The sequence below is a fragment of the Drosophila miranda genome, chromosome 4 (assembly GCF_003369915.1).
Source record: "Drosophila miranda strain MSH22 chromosome 4, D.miranda_PacBio2.1, whole genome shotgun sequence".
NCBI lineage: Eukaryota > Metazoa > Arthropoda > Insecta > Diptera > Drosophilidae > Drosophila > Drosophila miranda.
Genome location: NC_046677.1, coordinates 7,045,182 through 7,067,122, shown reverse-complemented (window position 1 = coordinate 7,067,122; position 21,941 = coordinate 7,045,182). Strand labels below are relative to the sequence as shown.

Genomic DNA, 21,941 nt, shown 5'->3' with positions numbered 1-21,941 from the left:
CGATCGGGAGGAGCGACGGCTTCCTTTGATTGGAAAAATGTCCCGGATTTAATGAAGACCTTATCAAGGATCAAGGACATTTTCCCCAATCAAAAATGTTTAGTTTTCTCCGTAACTTGTGAATACTCTAAATAGTTTCCCTGATACAGCAAGGATTATTTTTCAATAGTTTTATTCATCATATCTTAACTTAATATAAGCAAATAAACAAGTTGAAAAAATGTATATCTACTATATAAATATATGGGCGCTTATATCCTTAAAACTATCAACAATGATATTTATCTAGAGTCTAGTAGCCGGTGTAGCCCCTTCCTTGGTTGCCATAGTCAAAGTCCTTGTTGTCGATGGCCAGGTGGACAGATGACAATGGCTTGTTAGGTTCCGATCTTGTAAGTGGTGTGCTTGTGTCCTGCTGTGATAGGCGGGGGAAAATCTAATCCAGAAAGTTCGCTTGCGACATGTTCAGTGTATGAACTGCCACTTCTATACACTTTATTGGTACTGGCAGGACCAATGCCATTCTATAAATAAGGTAAAGTTTGATTGTTAGTGAAAGGATATTACTAATTTGCATTTAAATATACAAAAACGTTAAGTTTCTTTTCATTTTCATATCATGAAAGTACTTTTAAAATATAGTTTTAGTACACCGAACTGCCGCTGACACCATGAGGGCGCCACGTAGATGCCATGTTCAGTTTCATGACGGCGAGCTTTTGTCAGAGTGACATTCGATATTTGTGTGTCATGCCTAGAAATATTGAATTTTAGTCTTTTCTCAGTAGGCGCGATGTTCAAATGTGCGGACTATGTGTGATAACTGTGCACCCCTGCTTGTTTTCATTTTTTTTTTTAAGCTTTTAATACCCTTTTTGACATCGCCATTATTTCGGTGTCAGATAGGCGAAAACGCAAGAACAGGACGATTGTTGTTCCGTTGATATTGATGCTCCTTTGGGGTTGGTTTTGCTCTTTTATTAATGTTTTTTATATTTTAAATATAGTTTAATATATGCAGCTATATAATAGTTATTTAAAATTTGAATACTACAGTTTGTCGAATTATTTATAATTATGTTTACTCCGCCTCTGAAGGCGTTTGCTTTAAACTAAGGACTTTAAACTAATTTTTGTTGTGTTTGCTCCGATCGATCTGCGAGGCTCCTGCTACTTACTTTCTCGATCCGATCCGCTTCGGTCTGGTATTGATTGCTACTCTAAGGTGCTAGATACGTATATCGTTAATTCATTAATTATACAATTGAAACAATTTAGTGCGGCTGCTTGCCGGCGAGAACAGAACTGCTGCGATCGTTGATTAGTTGTTTTTTAAAACTATATAATACAATAAAGTCTTGGCGTTAAAATATAAATTGTTTAAACAAAATAATTAAATTATTTTGCGCTGGTTTTCTTATCTCACACACATGCACACACATTCAATAAATTAGTTAAACATTTTTCTGTTTGTACTCAAAACTGCTTCGAGCCTGCGGCTGCCGGTGCATAGATACAGATGACAGACAATATCGATTCTGTTTCCATTTCCATTTCCGCTCCGATTCATAGTTTGGCCTTTCATAAGAAGCCCATGTCGAGGGCAGTGTATAGGGCGCGTATGTCGCTGTGGGCGGAGATGCGCCAGAAGGGGAAGTTCATGGCCTTGGCGGCGGACTCCTCTTCGGCGCCATCGCCAATCACCACGTAGGTGCTTTTGCGCCCGAAGCGTGTCACGATACGCTCGTAGCAGGTTTCCTGGCCTACAGCAAAAAAAAAAAAGAAGACTGGCTAGTACTCGATTCCACTTGGAATGAATCCCTCTCTCGCTGTTCACTCACCGATTTTGTGCGCGCTGTAGATGTTCTCGATGTTGAAGATGCTGCCCAGACCGAAGAGCAGCACCTTGGCCAGCGCCGGGGCCAGCTGTGTGGAGGTTACCAGCACGTTGACGCAGTTCTCGCGTTGGGAAATCATGCTGAGGCACTTGAGCGCCAACGTGGCCCAATTGTCGGTGGCCACCTCGATCTCTGAGCGTATCTGCAGCCAGGCCTCACGCTTACCGGGTCCCAACAGCGTTCCGACACTGCAATAGAAGGGAAAAGATTTTGCGTAAGTGAAAATTTCCTGTTAAATGTGGATAATATTGGACTCAAATCGATTACTTACTTTCCCCTGTAGCTATTGTAGATATCCTTGATCTTGCGATAGCGAAACGCCAGCTTGCGCATCCAGTCCACGCCGCCGCGTACTCCCGTGGGTAGGCAGAGATTGGGAGGCGCTCCCGGAGGAGTGCCCGTGTGGAAGCCGTCGGTGGCAAAGTTGTAGGCGCTCAGGTCCTGGCCGTTGTCGTCGGAGCTGACGTCGTCGATGTGCACCTGATCGCACTCCTCGATCTCGTTGAAGAAGAAGTGCGTATCGGCCATGTTGAAGACCATTTCCTCCATGCGGAAGGCGATGGTCATCAGAGTGCTGTGGTCTTTGGTATAGCGATTCGCGTAGCTGCCCGAGAGCAGTGTGTGGAAGATGATCAGGGTCTCGTCCAGGTCCCAAACGAACACCCGCTCCGGCGGCTTCACCGCCTCGCTGTTGCCCGTATCCGAGGCTGTGCTTCTTGTGGGGCTCGGCTGCTGGTGGCGTCTGCCGCGGGCACGTCCCGTCTTGCCGGTGGGCGTGGTCTTGGTGGCCGATGCATTGGAGGAGCCCGCCGTGCCAACGCTGCTTCCCCCGCTGGAATTGAGAGCGGCTGCGGCAGCTGCAATAGCCGCAGCGGAGGTGGCCGTACCGCCGCTGGCCAGGCCCGAGGCGGCGTTGGGTGAGATCGGCAGCGGGGAGTGCGGCGAGTGGGTGGCGTGGTGCACGGGAGTCGTCGAGTGCGTGTCCGTGGGACTTTCAGAGAGGTTGGATGAGGCGGCCACATGGAAGCCGTGCCCGTGGCTGGCACTCGAGCTCGGGGAGCTAACGGCGTACGGCGAGTAGTTGGCCGGATTGTAGTAGTTCCCGTACTGCTCGTTGTAGTATCCGCCGTAGTCCTGCTGCGCGAAGTTGTTGTAGCCCGCGTAGGGGTTGCTGTACAGCTGCGAGTTGTTGTTCCCCCCGCTGGCGTAGGTGGGGGTCAGGTAGGCAGCCGCCGCAGCTGCTGCTCCCGGCTCCATCTTGGCCTGGCGGGCAGCCGTGGTAGCCGCATAGGGGGCTCCGTACCCGGAATAGAAAGGCGGCGGCGTATACTGCTGCATGCTGTTGTAGTAGTAGTAGTCGTGCTTTCCGTCGTACACGGCCGCAGCCGCGGCGGCCACTGCCGACGAGTTGACAGCCGCCACCGTGCTGCTGTCCAGCGGATTGGAGGCAGTGCATCCGTAGAGATTCGGTCCGCTGCTGACTGACGTCACCACGCCGTTGTCCAGCGCCGCATGCACTTGGCCGGGACTGCGGGACTCCGACTTGACAGCTGCTCCCGATCCACTGCCGTCGTGCGTCCAGTGCGACATCACAGATCCTCCGGTGACTCCATCCTCGACTCCAGCCCCGCCGCTGGCCTGCTGATATGTGGAGAAGCTGCTGCTGGCCGACTGGGCGAAGCTGGAGGCGGCCGCCAGGCTGCAGCTGCTCGGATTCGGATTGGGGTTCCCGTTCACGTGCGGATTACTGGCCGCGTAGTGGCCGCTCAGCGAGGCCAAGGAGCTGATTGTCGGCTGAAGTGGCTGGCTCTGGGGCGGCAGTCCGAGCGGACTGCACTGTCCTACCACGCCCACACCCACCCCAACGCCGACACCCACTCCCACACCGACGCTCATGGTGGCCCCGGCGCTACTGGGTCCATTGCTGGCCAACACGGTGCCGGGATGTGTCTGCTGCTGCTGTTGGCTCTGTTGTTGCTGTTGCTGCTGTTGCTGCTGCTGTTGTTGCTGTTGGGTGAGGGGCTGGTTCTGCTGTTGTTGTTGCTGTTGCTGTTGCGAGAGATTGCAGAGTCTGTAAAAAAGATAGATGATGGGGATAGATGATGAGTAAGGAGAGCCATTGATAGATGGGTATCTATGGGGAGTTCCAAATAAGTGGCAGCAGTTTCCTTCCACTCTTTATCCCGAGATACCTGAGCAGCAAAAGAGGGAAAGATAATCTTAGAGCAGAGTTACGGCCATAGATCCTTCAATCCCACTTCAAGTAGAGCTGCTAAAGATTCTGTAATGACTCACAAAACCTCTCAAAACATGGAACCCCAACACATGTACGTATACTCGTATGAATTCTGGATATCCATCAAATGCACATCCAAGAAAGAGAGGGAGGACGAGGGAGAGTGAGAGCCCCCGAACGAACCTTTGGCTCGTTAAGGAAACTCATAAAATGATTTCCAATAATCTTTAAACAACCATAAAATTAACGGCACGTTGTTCGTTGTTCCCTATGGGTATTGCCTGCCCCATAACCGAAGTCAAGTGTGTCCCAGTTCCAGTCTCAGTGGCAGGGCCAGACCCAGAGTCAGTCCCAGACTAAAGAGCTCTTTAAAATCTTGTCAAGTGTTATAAATATTTTTCTACGATCTCTCGCTGGCCTTTTTGCGTTCTGTTCTGCGTTGTTTACTTGGATTTGTGCAGAGAGGAAATCGTTTTCGGGATGCCTTTTCGGGGCACTTGAGAGGCTCGTTCTTGCCGCCTCCGCCTCTGCCGCTGCCCTTGCCCCTGCCCCTGGCATGTGCGGACAATCCCCGGACAAGTCCCGTTCATCTGCGTGCCCCTACGCCCCCACCCCTTGCCACGGGGACATGTGTGCAGCAAATGTCGAATGCCCAAAAGAGTGGCGACAAATATTTTCTTATTTTTTATTTTACGATTCGTGTTCTTGTTGTTTCTTCTGTGTTTTCCCCCTCCTCGCTATTATTATTTGTATTATTATTGTTTAAGTAGAAACGATTGCCGGACAAACGAGAAGTGCACTAATTGTAAAATCCTAAAGGGCCCCCAATAAAAATCAAATAAAAACCGAAAACTGAAGAATAAATCACCGAAAAAATACAAACACAACGAGACAATCAAAAAAATTAAAAATGCTCAGACACACAAATTATAGAACAACGAGTGGAGGAGGAGTAGGGGCAGTAGGGGGAGCGATGCGATAGACAAATGGGGGAGTATTTCTGGTAATACAATCCTTTTCGTTAGCAATTAAATGGAGTTGCCACCGCCACCCCCACTCTCGGCCCCACCCGCATACCACACAAAACACCGTTATACGACAATCAGATGGGTGGACCAGAGAGAGAGAGAGATAGCGAGAGAGAGAGGGGGAGAATGTGGGTATGTGTGTCTGTGACCTCTTCTTGTCATTGGAAGAGATTCACTCTATCGCAGTTCTTTGTGAATAACTCGTATGACTCGTATAAGTTCCCATCACTTGTGTGTAGAATGCGTTTCATGAAATTGTTAAACATTTAAGAGCTAGATGATATATTCCATGCCAAATGCTCAACGACTTAAACGATTCTTTAAAGAGCTCTGCTGAATAGGTTCTTAATTTTGTTTGCAAATATATCTACTGCCCTACTAAATATTCCTACAAATATCTTTAATATATTTAATTATCCCCAATTTCCTTTAATCAAAACTTCTTCTGTTTCAATTGAAAATCTTTGGAGCATACTTTATATAATAATAAAGAGATGATTTGGAACCCCTTTCTCATGAATTTACATCATTTCCAATTCTTCTATTCTTTACCCCTTATGTTGTCCCTTTTTTGCTTCCGCCGTAACAATTTTTCATAATTTTAATAGGAAGGTAAATTAAGTGCCCAATTTCCAGAGGAATCTGACACCTCGAGATGATTTTCTTTGGTGGGGCGGCCAGGGGAGGGGAGGGGAGACATTTATCTTGCGAGCAGAAGACGTGCCCAAAGGGGAGCAGCTGGGGAAAAGCATATTTTCCCTGTGAAAAACGACGCGTGCGCTGAGTTTGTGCCGGGGGTTTGAGTGCTCCCACATTTTGAGTGAATTTTCGCCCTCCGAATCTTGTGCGTTGTTGGTGTGGTGGCCAATGGGAGATTTACACAAATTATAATGAACATCATTGAAGAGCCAGAGAGTGGGAGGGAGGGGGGCGAGGTCTTTAAGATTAAGCCGCAACTGTTGCCGCCCCGAAGCCCCTTTAAGCAGTTGGGCCGCAGTGAAACCCCTGCTCTGGCCAGGCCCTGCCCCTTGGCAAGTGTTAAGTGCTCTGACACTTTTCCGCTCATCTTCTTTGTCTCTGGGGTCGGCTCTCTTCAGAATCACATCTGAAGCGTGCACCGAATTCCTTGAATCGTTCGAAACGAGGCATGTGTCAGGTTGTGAGGGCCACATGCAAAATACTTGTGAGCGTATGCCCCTGCCTCTCGCCTCGTTTCAATTGAAACCAATTGAAGATGGTTTTGTCCCCGTCTCCGTCTCCGTCCCTGACCAAGTGTGAGGGGTTTCCTTTCCTTTCCGCTCCGTTCTGTTCTGTTCTGTTACAAATTGTCTACGCTTACAGCTGCGAACCTTTTGGAGGTCCTCGAGTGGGAAACAGTTGTGGGAGGAGTACCTACCGATTGCGATCATGTGTATCCGTGTGCTCTGTCTTGGGACGTTTAACCTGCAAATCAGACGGGAAAAATACTCAAAATTTAGTTAAGAAAATACACAGAATAAAAGAATTATTTTATCTCGTACGAGCTATATATAAAGCGGAATAATTGTTTATAAACAACTCTCCACCTCAGACACTGATCGGTCTGGTCTGCTGTCTGTTGTCTCTCCTGTTGCCAGCAAATGCTGACTCCTGCACTTCCAGCAAGTGAAACTTTATTTGGGTTATATTATGGACTGTCTTGACCGAAAAAAACAGCGAATTTTACATAATTTTCCACCGCCACTTGCTGCCGCGACAGCGAATTTCGAATTGGCAACCCCAGGGCCAACGTGCGTGGGAAAAAGTTTTACGGGCTCAGAATTTCCTACTCAGAACTTGTCGGATGTACGGCGCCATTTAAGGGGCAGCACAAGAGGGGGAGCGGTAAAGAGTGCTGGAGCAGCAGGTGGTGCGACAGATAGCATGGGCAGAGCTTTCGATAAGGAAATGTCAGAGAAGCACATAGCTTTAGGTGATAAGAAGTGCGCAATGGCAGGAAGTGTTTGGGAGAAGGCAGAGAGGATAATGATGGAATGAAGAGGAATCTTTAAGGAGAAGAAGCTCGAGTTTATACAAGATATACTTCGAGGAGTTTGTATCGAGAGTAGATAGGAAAGTACAAAGAACTGAGAGGTTATACGAGGAAAACTGCTGGACTCTCCAACCCTAAAATAATGGACACTCCATCCCTTAAAAAACTCAAGTATTAAGCGGCTAAGTAAGTTTGACAAATGCCAAATACAGCGAAAGGAAGTCCGAAGGCAAACAAATTTATGCAAATCGAACGGAAGCCAGATAAATCTACAGACAGAGCCCACTCCACGCCTTCCCCGGAGCCCCGACCCAATCCAGGTGCTGGAATGTGTCCTGCCCTTCCGTCCCACCCTCTGAGTGTAGCAGCAGCAGCAGCATTCCAAAAAAAAAGTTGAGCTCCTTTCGGCTGACAGCTTCTCCGGGGCGAACAGATCTCCCGATGGCCACACGCACGCACTGTCCATCATCTGGCGATCCGTTGGTGGCGGATGGCGGATGGCGGATGGGGGATGGGGGCGTGCAAATTTGTCGTCGGGCAACACGCGCATGCGCGACGACCGCTCCAACGGTAGCGTTTCAGCGCGCATCGCCTGGAGGCCGACCCGTGAGCATCGGCCTCGAGAGCATCGAGCATTGCGTGTTGCACGAGCATCCGAATGCGAATCCGAATTCGAATCTCAATCTCCTTCTTCGTATGCAAAAAAGGCAGAAAGGAGTGGAAAGGGGGGAGCAAGGGAGAGGTGTTGTGGGGTGGGGTGCTTGCAGGAGATGAAGAAAAGATCCAAATGCAACCTTTTACTAAACTAATTTATGGCACAAGCTGACAACGTAAACATTAACACAGACAACGGACAAGAGCAGAGAGCAGCGCTGGGAGTGCGCGAGAGCCAGGGGGCTGGTCAAAGCTGGAGAGATCTGCAGAGCGAGCGGGAGAGACACACATACAGACAGAGAGAGAGAGAGAGGGATAGGGCGAGCTCTCTGTAGACCTGTTTTCGAGCATCTTTAACGAAATTCCTGTGATCGTAATCTCTTTGTCTCTTCTGCTGCTTTAGAAGAAGATTAAAACACACACAGACGGACGGACAGGGAGACAGAGAGACGGATACAGAGAGGAACAGGCACAGCCACAGGCAAACAAAAGACGACAAGAAGACGGCGACAAATTTTTTATTAACCTGGCCCTAAGCCTGCCCCTGCCCTTGCCCCCGACCCTGATTTCGACTCGACTTCGACTCCGACTCGGGGGATGCCCCCATCCTCAGGGCCGCCTGCTCGATAAGCATCAAAATTTGTTTCTTCTTCTTCGGGCCCTATCCCCTATCCCCTAACCTCACTGACCGACCATCCTTTAACACTTTGGCACGTTAATTACGTTCGGGGCCACAATCGTCGCATCGTCGAATCATCGTATAATCAACAATCGCCAAGTGTCAATCGCTGGGGCCATAATCAATATTTTGACTCTCCAAAGTCCCCTCCTAAGCCCAGCTCTTCGACAGAGCTCTTCTCTTTGTCATAAATTACATGCAGCGCGTATTGTCGCAGTTGAATTATGGCGTGTTAATTTTTACGATTACGGCTTAAACTTAATTAAAATGTGATTAATGTCGCTGCTCGAGCCGAAGCCCAGCGTCCGGCTTTTGTGGGCCAGGCTCTTTAAATTCTCATAAACCCAGTCCCAGCCAGACCCGGAACACAGAGAGCGTGAGAGAGAGAGAGTGGAGTGGAGTGCGAGTGGCAGGGACCTGTGCGAGTGCTGTAATTTATGCTCTATTAATATTTCTCCTTAAACATTCAACATCCAGCTGTACTTTCTGTGGAACCCCCTGCCTCCACTCCACCAATAAACCCATGGAAGTCGTCTACGTTCGACGTTCGTGATGTTTCCCCAAAGATTTTACTTTGTCTTAGACCTAGGCTCATGCCTCCATAAAAGCTGGTTGATACTCGTAGTATGTCTGGTATGTGGTTCCATTAAATCTTATTGAGATGCTGATTTGGGAAAGAGTTATGCCTATAGGAAATGTCGAAACGGGATAATCAACAGATGATGTTGTTATTGACAGATCTTCAAAATTGTAGTAGTGCCATAAAGAAGATTGCCTGCTTTTGAGGGATATGTATATAAGATCCCCAACATGACTAGAGTTTTTATAGTTGTCACATCCCAATTTAAGCCGATTATTGGATTGTATGGTGGTCAGGTGCACAATGTATATAATCTTAATCCCCATTTAGGTATTCCTGGACATCATCGAGGGAGTCTATTAAATGCTTGTCTTCTTATAATCGGGATTATTCTCAAAGAATAATAAATATTCTATAAAAGGGTGGATCTAAAGGGTTGTCGAAGTCTGTTTAATCTTTAAGAAGTATTATAATGGGAGTTATCTCTAAAAAAGTCATAAAACTAAACGATGTCCAAACATGTTCTAGCATTTAAGCTAACTTTGATTTATGTGTCAAGTTTTCCATGACATCTAACCAACTAATAGATCACTAGCCCCCCAATAAACAACCTCAAACTCTTGGATCAATAACCATAACCAGTATCCACATCTCCTTTGAAAGCTAAAGTTGGTTACTCCACGGCTAGGGGAAGCCCCACAATCGCACCACCAAGGAAGCTGCCAATAGCAATAATAACAAAAACCATAGCAATGGGAATAGCAATAACATTAACATTAACCGACGGCACAGCCACAGACTGAAAGTGGTTTTCCACATCACTTGTAGAGCTTCTCTTGTTCATAGAGTTAGTAGTAGTAGATGCTTAGAGATATTGGAAATCTCAGCAATATGATTATTTGATTACCTTTGGCTCGATCATTTTGTCAATTAATCCGCAGCGCGGGGCTGCATAGTTGTAGGGCATGAGGGTGACCATTCTGAAGAACTTTCACTAGGAACACACACACGAATATTGGGAGGATTCCGATGATCCGGTGATAAAGATGTTTTGGAATCAAATGCCTTTTCAGTGGATTAACACGAGGCACAAAGCACACATCACAAGAGGAGAATTAGTGGAGGTATACACGGGAAATATCTATTCGATTTTCGGGTTCTAGAGACTCGACGACCACCGACTCGACCGGTTCCCGTAGCGTACGCTTTGAATGGCTCGAATCGAATGAATGTGAATGTGGATGAAGCACCACCAGCAGCCCCGGGGAAACACTCAGCACTCAGCGCTCAGCACTCAACCGCTCAGTGCCGATGTTTGAGTGAAAATCGCAGCATTGGATGGCGGCGGGCACTCGGAACGAGTTCGTGCGAGCAGTCGGCGCGCATATGGCCGACTCTTTTCCGCACACACACGCTGCTGGGCAGACTCCGCCCCGTCGGCACAGGGGTGGTCGGCCGGTCCTCCACAGCCAGCAACCACTTTTCCGTGCGTAAAGTTTTGTTTGGAGTTTTTTTGGAGTTTGGAGATGCGGGCGAACAATGCCCATTGTCAATGGGGATTTGCCGCTGGCTCTCCAGCGCCATTCGAAAGCCGTGTTCCTATGCGCATAAATTAATTACCAATACGAGGGCCTCTCCGGTCCCTCTGGTGCTCTGGTGGGCCATCCATCCATTGCGGCACATTATACAAATTAATAAACTAATCAGATGAGTATTCCGAATACTCCCATTTTCAATGGGAACCGACAGCCATAAAATCATCAACAACAAAAATCTCGGGTAATTCAAGACGCTCCAAAAAGTTATTGGTTTCGGCGGTTTCTGTTTTTTGTTTTTTTTTTTTGTGTGCCGTTCAATGCGGACGGATCCGTAAAGTATTAGAAAAGGAGATCCCCGAATACGAATAGTATTAAATACAGTCATGTATGGGCATGTAAGGCGAGACGAAGCGTGCTGGCTATGGCCAGCCGATACACGATATCTCCTCGTACTCTGTCGGGTATGTCTGATGTCTGACCCGCGAGTGCCACAAAACAAATTGGCATCTAATTAAAATCACAGAGAGGCTAAACCATTCGTGAATCACTTTCGCTGATAATTGGGAACCGCAAACAGGATGGCAGGGTTTTAAACTAAAGATGGGTTCAGCTTTAATTTGTGTGGAATTTTGTGGGATATTTGAGACTATAATTGAAGATATATTTCCCTTTAAAGCATGGCTATCATTGGCTGTATGCAAAGATGTATCCATAGACCAGATTGCATGGTTTCAGCAATGAATATCGACCCTTCTCATAATCAGTTCTGGGTACAGTTTAAAACCAAAGCTTAAAGCCCTCAATATAACATTACTAATCCAGAAACACTCCTGTGTCCTATCACACACAATCCACAATTGCACGTTTATTTATATACAAAAGCCCGACGCCGTTGTTCCAAGCAAGTTGCAAACGATTTTTATTGATTTAACACTTAATTTTTGCTCCGCTCAATCGTCTAAACAAACATTGTCGGGGAGTCCAGTCGCCTGAGCCTCTCGCCTCTCGCCTCTCGCTCCGGGCGCCTGCAGATGAGGTTTCACGTAAACACAGAAGCAGATTGCAGTTGGAAAAACAAAATTCGACTCATATGCAGTGGAATTCTGGCCAGAAGCTTACTCACTCACTCGGGAGGAAAAGTGAAAACAAAAGTCGGGCGAAAGTAATTCGAATCGAAGGGCATCAAGGGGCAATCTTAATTATCGATTTCAGGATGGGAGGGTATCGTTTGTATCCTTTGTTTTTCCTTAAAACAGCTTCAAAAGTGTTTAATGGCGCAGGACCCCCGATGACCTCTTGAGGAAATGGTTAGCTGACTTGGGCATTAAATTTGCCTTAATCGCTTTAGCACGATCGTGAGACAACATGTCGTCAATTATATCTACGATGATCAGCAGCGCATACCCTGCTCCTACTGCTGCTCCTGCTCCTGCGCCTGCGCCTGCTCCTGTCCTCAGTATAAACTCGTATCTCCCCCTAAATATCCCCCCACTTTGAGCATCTTCTGTAAACAAATCTGCGCACAATTTGCTGCATTTGCAGATATTTCTTGCGGCCTCGGTCTGGTATGGTCTGGCATGTTGCTGAGACTTGCACATTTGTCGTGGACCGGTTGCCGATCGTCCATCCTGTTCTCCTCCATAGAGACCCCTGCCTCTGCCTCTGCCTCTGCCCCCTGCCCCCTCCGTTTTGGTTGAACGTGCTGATCGTGCGACTGCCGCACAATGGTGGCTCAGAGATCGGCTAGGGGGGGCTGGGCCCGAAAGTGTTTAAGATTTACGTTCGGTTTTGATCGGCCTGGACCTCCCCGAGTGTTGTATTAATTTTACACAGCTCTCGGCCCAGAGGAGGAGGCACTAAGGATTGGCTCGGAGATCGGGGATCGGGGATCGCAAGGCCTGTTGCGGGCGCCATTTTAATGCCAAAGTTTTAACACCTGAGTCGAGCACATTTGTTGCCATGTTCGCATTCTTACAACTTGATCTGGGCCCTGGCTCTGGCTCTGGCTGTTCCTGTTGCACATCTAGATAAGGACTTCAGACTCTAAAACATTGAATGGCTTGTTTCTTGTCATTTTGTTGTGGTCTCCCTGCGCAACGCTAGTCTGCCTCTTCTGTTCTTTTTTTGCTGTTCTGATAGATTTCCCAGTTCAAAAGTCAACGGGGAATGCGTCATTCGAGTTGGCATAAGCCTAGGAAGTGGGTCAATTTTGGCTGATTACAGAGACATTTTTTATGTGTCAGCACATGCCAATGTTGTGAGGCATCCATCCATTCATTTGGCAATTTTTCGAGTGCACTCCACTCCAGGCGAATCGCTGAGCCATGGAACCACACAAAAATTAAAAAAAAAAGTAGAGAACAAAATGCAGGGAGCCACAGAAAAATACTTCATAAATACTTCATTTGCATGTTGGCACGAAGCAAAGAATTATTCCATTATTCCACCGCCTCCTCCTCCGAATAGAGTAGAACGTTTATGCTGATTCTTTGCTTGGGGTTTCTTCGTTTTGTCAGGGAATTCTCTTCAATGAAAAGAACAAAAGATTGTGTAACCGAAACGCTTTATAGACAGAATCAACAGAATACTGTATGCACTTCCCCTTGATCCGCTTTCCACACAGTTCCATCAATTCCCCAGAAACTTGCGAAAACCCATAGCTTTGCCGGTACATATTGTATTTTCTTTGGAAAACACACACATATTTTCCACTTGTGTAAATATTGGTATTAAAACACTCACTTCTCCAGTGAAATCTCAGACAATCAGCTGTTCAGCCGATCGGCCGCTGATAAATACGATCGTAAATCATTCAAATGTTGTATGTCCGGCCGCTTCCAGCTGAGAAATATATAGATTTCAGATTTGAGACAACTATTTTATGGTCGGGCGATCGTTAAAGTGTGGATATAACACTGGGGCCGCCAACTACTGTGCTGGTTCCATAAAAAAGATGAACATAAACTTTTCTTTAATGAATAAAACCCCCAGAGGAGGAGAATGAAAACAAAGACTTGAACTGTGGGCGTTTTGCTGGTTCTTGCTGGGTCCCCGATAAAGAACAAAAATAAACCGCGTCAGGAATTGCATTCTACGATTCACTTGCCCCCCACCCCAATCCCGATCATGAGGCTGATTGAAGCTGATTATGATGATGATGATGGCCACCAGGGTAGAGCCCGAAACGGTTCGTTTATGCTTTCATTCTGGAGAAAAAATTATGCGGAACCTGTGTTTGTGCTCCGGGCACGTGCCGATCCGGGAGTGTTACAGATGGAGGTCATGCCCAGGGGGGAGCCGGGAGGGGGTTGGGCAAGAGAGAATCGCCATGGTGACCCAAGTAAAACAAACATTGGTCAGGAATTTCATTAAAAGCCAGACCCCCACACCACATAGCTGCTTCGGGAGCATAACGACTCTATGTGGCGTTCTCTTGGCAACCAATCCCCTCGCTCCCCATCCCCTCGTGCCACCCAACAACCTGCTGGCCCACCCACAGAGAGAAGTGTGTCGCCTGTCACTGCGAATGAGCATCAAAACTCTTGGCCTGGAGTATGGGGAGAGCAGGAGCAGGAGCAGCAGCAGCAGCAGCAGTACGGTAAGGTACGGTACGTGATGGAGTGGTGATTGCTGTGCGGTGCGGTGCGGTGCGATAGAGTGTGGGTGTGGAGTGGAGGGGTGCAAGGGGTGTACGGTGCACTGGTGTAGGTGTACAGCACGGTTTACCTGTGGGAACGACTCTCTAATTAATTTAATTATGCGCTCTCGTCTAGCGCGTGTCAAAACGCGAAACAACCAACAACAAAATTAAATACTCACGCCTCGCTGAGCCCTAATCAAATGCGCCCTCAACTATGCAACGCGAACATATGCTATGGATAAGCCCAGTACCCTGGAGGCCAAGGGGTGGCAGGGTGTGTTGGACTAGAGAGCACACCCACTCTGATGGTCGAAAGAGGGTGCTCCGAGAAAGCTAGAGGGGTCGAGTATGTTATTGGCCACAGTTCCTGCAGGAATTTCAGAATGTTTCAACAGATGAGTATAAAGTATTGGAATAATCATTCAAAGAAGGAACTATTACTAATGTTTCCAAATATATCTTTTTCTGTAAGGTTTCAAACTTCAAGCAACAATTAAAGCCTTACAAACCTTCTTAAAAGTGCCATCTTCTTTACAGAGTAATCCGTTGTCGACTCCTCTGCTATCGACCCTTAACGATATGGCGTTGGTTCCCTTCTTTTTTAAGCGTTGCCAAGCCTATGAAATTGTGTGCTCTCATCCCAATCGGAATCCTCACGGCAACGACAACGGCCACGATGAGGCATCGCTGACAAATTGAATTTGTAAACTTGCCCCCGCAACAACAACAAATCATCGGAGACCCCCAGGGATGCTGCTGCTGCGGACGCGGACGCGGATGCGTATGCTGCGAATGTTATGGATGATGGTAATCCTACACCTATACTCGTGCACGTACTCGCACCCTATCCATGTTACGCTCCTCTGGACGGACTTTCTAACTCGGTTTCAGCTCGCTGAGTTCTCCACATCCAACCCCTCCCATCATCGCACCCTTACTGCCCGCTCATCTCCCACTCCCACTCCAACCCCCCTCACATTCGCTTTTCCGAAAGTGATGTGAAATTATAGAAGACCCGCTTTTTGGGTGGTTTTCTGTCCTCGAGGGGGGCGTGTCAATCCAGTTTGGAAAAAAAATAACATATACACAATTATTAACACTTATTAATGTTGAGGTTTTTGCGTATATGGCACCCCAGGGCTTAAATTAAAGTCATCCCAAGTGCCAAACAGCTGCCTCAAGTGCCGCACTTGAGTCTCGCTCCTCGAAAAGGGGGTTGCAGCAATATGGGGCAGGAGTCCCCGTACCGTCCCCGTTCCGTCCCCGGCGGACTCTGGGCTTTGTCGTTGTTTAAGTAGTCATTAAGATTGAGTGTGGATAAGATTTTTTCACAGCTGGCAGTCCGCACACACCCCGCGTTTCCCTCACGTCCTGCAATTAGCCCACAACCTTTGACTTTTCGCAACTGCCTGCACGGCTACGGATCTGGATCTGGATCTGGATCTAGGGGGGCTAGGGGCCATCCTATTGACAGCTATTGTCTTCTAATTAAACAACAATGTTGACCTTATTCCCAAGATGTCACGGTTCGGGTTCAACGATTCCGAAAGTTCCTATAATTTTCCACGATTTTTTGGTTGGAAAAATCCTTGCAAATTATTACAGAAAATGTTGGGAAAATTTCGGTTTCTTTGTTTGTTAATTAAAAACGTTGATTGCAACCCTTCAAGGAGGCGATGGTTAACCCCTTGAGTTGTCCTTCAGGTGTGTCTTAACCCTTCCAAGGGTATTCCACCCTTCCGAGGGATAATCATCTGACAAGAAGAGTTCTTTGTCGCAGGGAAGACGTTACGGAGGGTAGTGTGTGAACAATTTAAATCAAAGCAATGAAACCTGCTGAATAACCAACCAAATGATTGCCCAAGTTAGCCAGAAATCACTCCATTAAAGCCAGAAAGAGGGGGAGAGGGATTCCCTTCTGAACCGCAAACTGTGCCAACTGTGTGCAACACTTCGACCGGCAACTGGCAACCGAATACTTGCACCTCCCTCCCCTCCCCTCCCCCCCGGAACGACTATCAATTTCAACGTATGTGGCAGCCCTAAAGTTGCAGCAGATCGGTTTCATCCAGCAGACCTTGGCCACATTTAACTTTTGTGCTGCTTCTGTTCCACAACTGTGCAAAAAATAGCAACGAAATGGTGTAAAAAACTATCCATAAAGACAGTTGACTATTTCCGCTCCGAATAGCTTAAAAATCTAATTGCAAGAGGGAAATCCACTTCAGATATGCGAAAGAAAAGCTGAAGAGCAAGAACCAACTGCTGATGGGACAACTTTCCATCAGCGACCAGCCACGAGGAACAGGTGCTCCCTGGGATTGAACCGGAATCGACATCTTTATCGAAATCGGAGGCTAAACCCCTCAGCCCCCCACTCCACACACGCCGCACGGCACTCGGAGCTCTCAGCACTCTCTCCTCTAGAGTCTAGACGATCCCGAATATCGGAATATCGAATTTCGTTTTACCGCCTCGCCAATCAATGGGCAAAATGTGAATGATTTGTTTGTTGGCATTTTGGCTGCCAATTGTCCAAAGTCTGCTTCTGCCGCTGCCGCTGCCACTGCCACTGCCACTGCACTTTTTCCCAAGCCCCGGGAAATGGAAGGAAAATCTGCAATGAGGAAATCTGATATTTTTTTTGTGCTGCTTAAAGGGCCTGGAAAATTGCTCGGGACCGGGTCAGGCCCCTGAACGGGCCATGCATTTCGTGGTAAAAATTATGAAAAAAATTCAAGAAAAAGAGAAAAAAAAAACTGTCACGATTGCTAACGAGCAATGGCTTCCCTTCCCCTTCCCCTTCCCCTTCCGCATCCCCATTATCCCTAGGATTGTCTCCCATCCGCTCGTCGCTCCTGTCTCCCATTCACCCCGTCGAGTCAAAGGTCGCACAAATTTGTCTCAGAAAAAAACCGCTTAATTGGTAGGGGTATGGGGAAGGGGTAGGGCTGAAGGATGGGGTGTGTGGGAAGGGCAGCTGCCTGTCTGCGCCTGTGACTGACAACAGCCACACCTAAGTGATCCCGCGGACGAGGAGGAGTAGAGGAGGCCCCAGCCGGAATCTTATCATGCTCCAAGCTGTCTGCCACTTGATTGAACCGGAAATGAGGCGCAACCGCAAGATGGAGTCTTGTTTTCACAGGCTGCGACCACTTGACCCCGCTCAACCCTCTGGCAGTGACACTGTAAAGGAGATTCAAAGTGAACCGAATCGGATACCTCGGAGCACAGGGAACCCCTTTTCTTCCACCGCATCGTATATATAGCCAGCCATTCTCCTACAAAATGTTTTACATCAATTTTTTTGTTGCTTAAAGTGCCGCCGAACGGAGGAGAGCAGCACCAGCGGCAGCGGCAGCATCACTTTTACCCCAACTGTCAAATAATTATGACAAGTTCATTTCGTCGCACTTTTGCTCATTTGTTTAGCTCCCATTTATATCTATTTTTTCCACAATTTTAAGAAGAATTTTCCTGTAAGCATCAGCAGAATCAGAGCCATCTCTCCACCAATTACCGGAGCGTTGTAAGATTCCGTGATGCTTTTTGATGTGACAGATGCGTCTCCGTATCGGCTGTGAGGTGTGCTTTGCTCCACAGATCGTATTGCTATATACAAAGCAGTTTCTTGACTCTTTGGAGGGTTTTTTTTTACTGCTGTTACTCAAAAGTATGCTAGGATTTATGGAGGATCCATTAATTGCAATTGCTAAAAAGACATGCAATATTTTATAAAGAATACCTTCACTTCTTGTTACCCAAACGACAAAACATACTAGCTTTCTCTAAAAAGATAGTCCCAAAGAATTTTGGGGACTGAAGATCGTCTTTAAAAAGTACATTTTTACTAATAAAACAAATTTTCATGAGAACACATTAGATCACTCCTCAGTCACTGTCGATCACTAATCTGCTGATCTATTCGGAGCAATTATTCATCGAAATCTGCCCCGCAAAGAGTTCTGTACTATATATAGGAAAGTGCTGGGCTATCTATAGACGAACGGCAGCTCAAAATATGCTGTCGAAAGTGACAATTGATTGCGTACAGACCTTTTGTCATTTCTGGTTTATTTCTGGACAGCTACCATTCAAATTTAGACCAAACTAAAACAAACCAAGCCAAAAGGCGAACAATGAGTCATGAGACAGGGACCTGGGACCTGGGATCTGGGACACGGGATCCGGGGGCAGAGACAAAGCAAATCCCTCTCTTGAGGTACAAATATTTGCAATCATTAGTGAGCATTAGAGATCGGAATCCAGCGGAAAGGAAAGGACAACCATCAGCCATCAGGTTGCTCTAATTTTCTGTACATCTTCCTTCCACAGTAGAAAGGCTGCTGCTGCTGCTGCTGACAGGCGACATAAAACAGGATAAAAAGGACTAAGCAGCGTCGCCAGTTGAGCGGATTATGAACAAAAGGAAATCACTCTCTTTCTCTAGGAGTGGGCCCAAGGTATAAACCTGCTGCTCGGCTCTCCCAAGCCTCGTATTTTGTTCCTGAATGTAATTCAAGTATTATTCATGCAAATTTATGCCATACTTTTTGTGGTTTTCTTAAGGAATCAGGAATTATGTCATGCGTAAAGTAGGCGATAAGCTTCGACATGCAAAGGTTATCCGAAAGGAGAGCTCCACTGTTCTTCACCTCTAAACAAAATAAAAAGAATAAGCACAAAGTTAGGTAACTTTTTCGCAATCTAAAAATTGATTATTCAGTGAAATTCCGTAGGGAACTTTTGCGGCAGTTCTTTTGTGCTTCTTCTCTGTGCAAATAAACAGAGAACAGATGCAAGGAAGTCCCCGAAATCACGTTGACAACGAGCATAATCATCATAATCCGATACAAAACTCGTGCCAGAGCTCTCCAGTGAAGAGCTCCTCCATTTTCGAGATCTGTTTATTGATCTAATCGGCAGAGCATTGACCATGGCTACCGAAATATTGCGCAGATTCGCTGCCGAAATAACAGCTTGGCGAAACTTTTGAATAAACAAACAAACAAGTTCATTTTCTGGAGCATATTGGACACCACTTCGATCGATCTCAGTCTCAGAGAACTGCTATGCCGTAACAGGTAGCCAGAGATACAGAAAGGGAGATTCTGCACTTCCTGTGCCACGCCCCAGGCAAACATTTGCCACTTAAGCCGGAGGCAGCGCACACAGGACATTCAGCGGAGGACAAAGCGGATTAACAGCAGGCGGAGAAAGATGTCCGGGGGATAAACAGATTCACAGATTCACAGATTATGCCGTAAAAATGTCGCCGGACATTTGCAGACCACATACCCGTATAATGAGCTGGAGTCCCGGGTCGCAGGACTTCCCCAAAAAGGTATTCCCTCCGCCATACCCGAAATAACATTTAAATTTAAGTTTTGGGCGTGGCTGTAATGGAGAGCGCCCACAAAATGAGCAGCGGAAAACGAATTAAAATCCTTATTTCATCTGAAAAACCCGCAGAGGCAAAAGTCCTGCGGGCCCACGCCCTTAAAGACGGGGGCTACGAGGGACCGGGGACCGAGGACCAGGGACCCCCAGCTGAAATGTTTCTGCTCCCTGGTGCCTGTTTGAGGTCCTTCCCCTGATCCATCCTGCATTGTTTGTTGTTATAATGGAAGCAGCAGCACCGAAAAGCGCAAGGCATCTGCACGGCACGGTATGTCCTTTTGTACATTTTGCTGCTCCTTTCCGTCTACTCAAATTTCAATGAAATTATCCTCACGGCATTTCACGTCTGGCCCTCTCTTTCTGGCATGCTGTACCTTTCTCTTTCTATCCCTATACCTCCCTCTCTCTCTCTGTGTTTGTGTGGAACAATGCCGAATAACATTTTTCGCTGAATTTATTTGCTAATGGCCTCGACCAACACTCTGGCGCTGTCTGTGCTCTGCCTCTACTGCTGATGTCCTTTCGCTTCGTCCTTTTTTGCATTTGCATTTATGAGATTTTTGTGTTGTCTCTGTTTTCTGTCAAATAGATAAACAAAAATGGCGGCAAGCGACGCTTTTTTGTGTGTGTTTGTTTTCCTTTGGCTTAGTGCCTTCCACATCGGATCGATGGAAGCCATTTTGTTGGATGGCAGGAATGGAAAAGGAAAACTTTTGTTTGTCCCTGGCAACGCCGGCAGCGACGACAACGCTGGCAACGCCAACAACCTCGCAAATTGCTTTGCTCCAAAACTTTGCTCAAGTTACGCGGGCGGCGGGGGGCACCTCACTCGTAAATGGGATGCCAAAATGGGATGAGAGAGAGAGAGAGAGAGAGCGCTGGAGCTGCCCTGGCAACCCTGGCAATCAATAGACAGAACTCCAGAACTCGCACAAAGACAGACAGAACTCCAGGACTCGTACAGAGACAGACGGAACTGTCAATCAAGCGAGCCAGCACTGAAAGACGACGGAGGATTCATGGATACGTGAAAAATTCCGATCTAAAGATCTTCAATCTCTGCAGCTCTTGACCTACTGCCTTTTTGGGCTCAGGATCCTTTTTGTGGTTTTATTTCTGGTCAGATGATTCCCACTCGATCGACAGGATACTTCTGTGTTGTGTGCCTTTTGTGCGCACTTAAGCTGAAAATTCCCTTTTGACTACTGTCCTGCATTGTCTGCTGCTCCTGGCATTTAAAGGATCAGAAATGGCCAAATGCGCAGTAGCATCTTTGATTTCTTACAGTTCACTGTACAGTGGAACTTATCTGAAGCAATCTTTCAGCCAGAAGCATCTCTCAGAACTAGAGGTTTGTAATTATGAATAATTGATGCGGAAAATATGATCTGGAGTACTCGGAGTCAGGTTTTAAGAGCCTATAGCTCTTTCTTTGGCTTCTGCTTTGGCTGTAACGTGTAGGTTATGCAATGTGTGTGTGTGGTCTATGGAAAATATAGTTCCCGAGCTAATACTTGAGAGAAGCTATGCTGCGATATTTAATTGTATCAAAATTCTTAAAATTTCTACTCACTTTGTAGTAATCCAGTGTTGAAAAGTTCTGACAGGGTACATTATACAACATATTCCAGGTGTTGTAGTTGCTGCTGGGACACTGTCGAAAGCTGCACATTGGAAATGTTAGAATTCACAGTTTAAAAGTTTCCTTGCCATGGCACAGACTTTTTTGTTGGATAGATAATGCACACACACAGACACAGATCAATTATAAATATGATCGTTTGATTGAAGTGTTGAATAATTATTCTGTTTTATTGCACGGCGCACGACACTCGTCGAATGAGCGATGAATGGACATTAAATTGTGTTAATCGAGCAGTTCCGTTACGCAAATTAATTTGTGCCAAATTAATTTTTTACGATGTGAATGAATGAATGTTTTTTTTTGCAATGACGCTGGAGCTCTACGGCTGGCTCTGGTTCTGTTTCTGTTTGCGGTTTCTCTGAGCCGACGGGTCGGAAGCTTTTTTCGTACCGATGTCGAATGTCGTTGTGTTCCACTATGACTCTCGCCCGAAATATGACTTAAAGCTGCATGTTCAATGCTCGGTGCTCGGTGCTCGGTGCTCGTCGCCTCGGACCCACAAAGCTGTCGACGTCGTCGCCGTCGTTCGCTCTCTCTCCCTTGCTCCCCGACGAACTCGAGATCGCGGTGCCCTGTTGCCGTCTCGCTTCGCGCGCTGCCTGCCCTTCGGCAGTGGCATTTCTGGCTCTCGC

The 21,941-nt window shown here is 47.0% G+C and overlaps 1 protein-coding gene across 2 annotated transcripts; it reads right to left on the bottom strand.

The window, feature by feature from the left end:
* Positions 1-1,100: 1,100 nt before the first annotated feature.
* LOC108162683 (developmental protein eyes absent) lies at positions 1,101-21,743 on the bottom strand. 2 transcript variants are annotated; one of them, XM_017297530.2, is made up of 5 exons: positions 21,238-21,743; positions 6,559-6,605; positions 2,170-3,969; positions 1,842-2,086; positions 1,101-1,763 (listed from the first exon to the last, which is right to left on the bottom strand). In XM_017297530.2, exons 1-5 carry the CDS (start codon positions 21,334-21,336, stop codon positions 1,582-1,584), a joined length of 2,373 nt encoding a protein of 790 aa, XP_017153019.1. In that variant the 5' UTR covers positions 21,337-21,743; the 3' UTR covers positions 1,101-1,581. The 2 variants fall into 2 exon arrangements, with proteins under 2 accessions (XP_017153019.1, XP_017153020.1); XM_017297531.2 differs by lacking the exon at positions 21,238-21,743 and adding an exon at positions 9,994-10,324.
* Between the last annotated feature and the right edge of the window lie 198 nt (positions 21,744-21,941).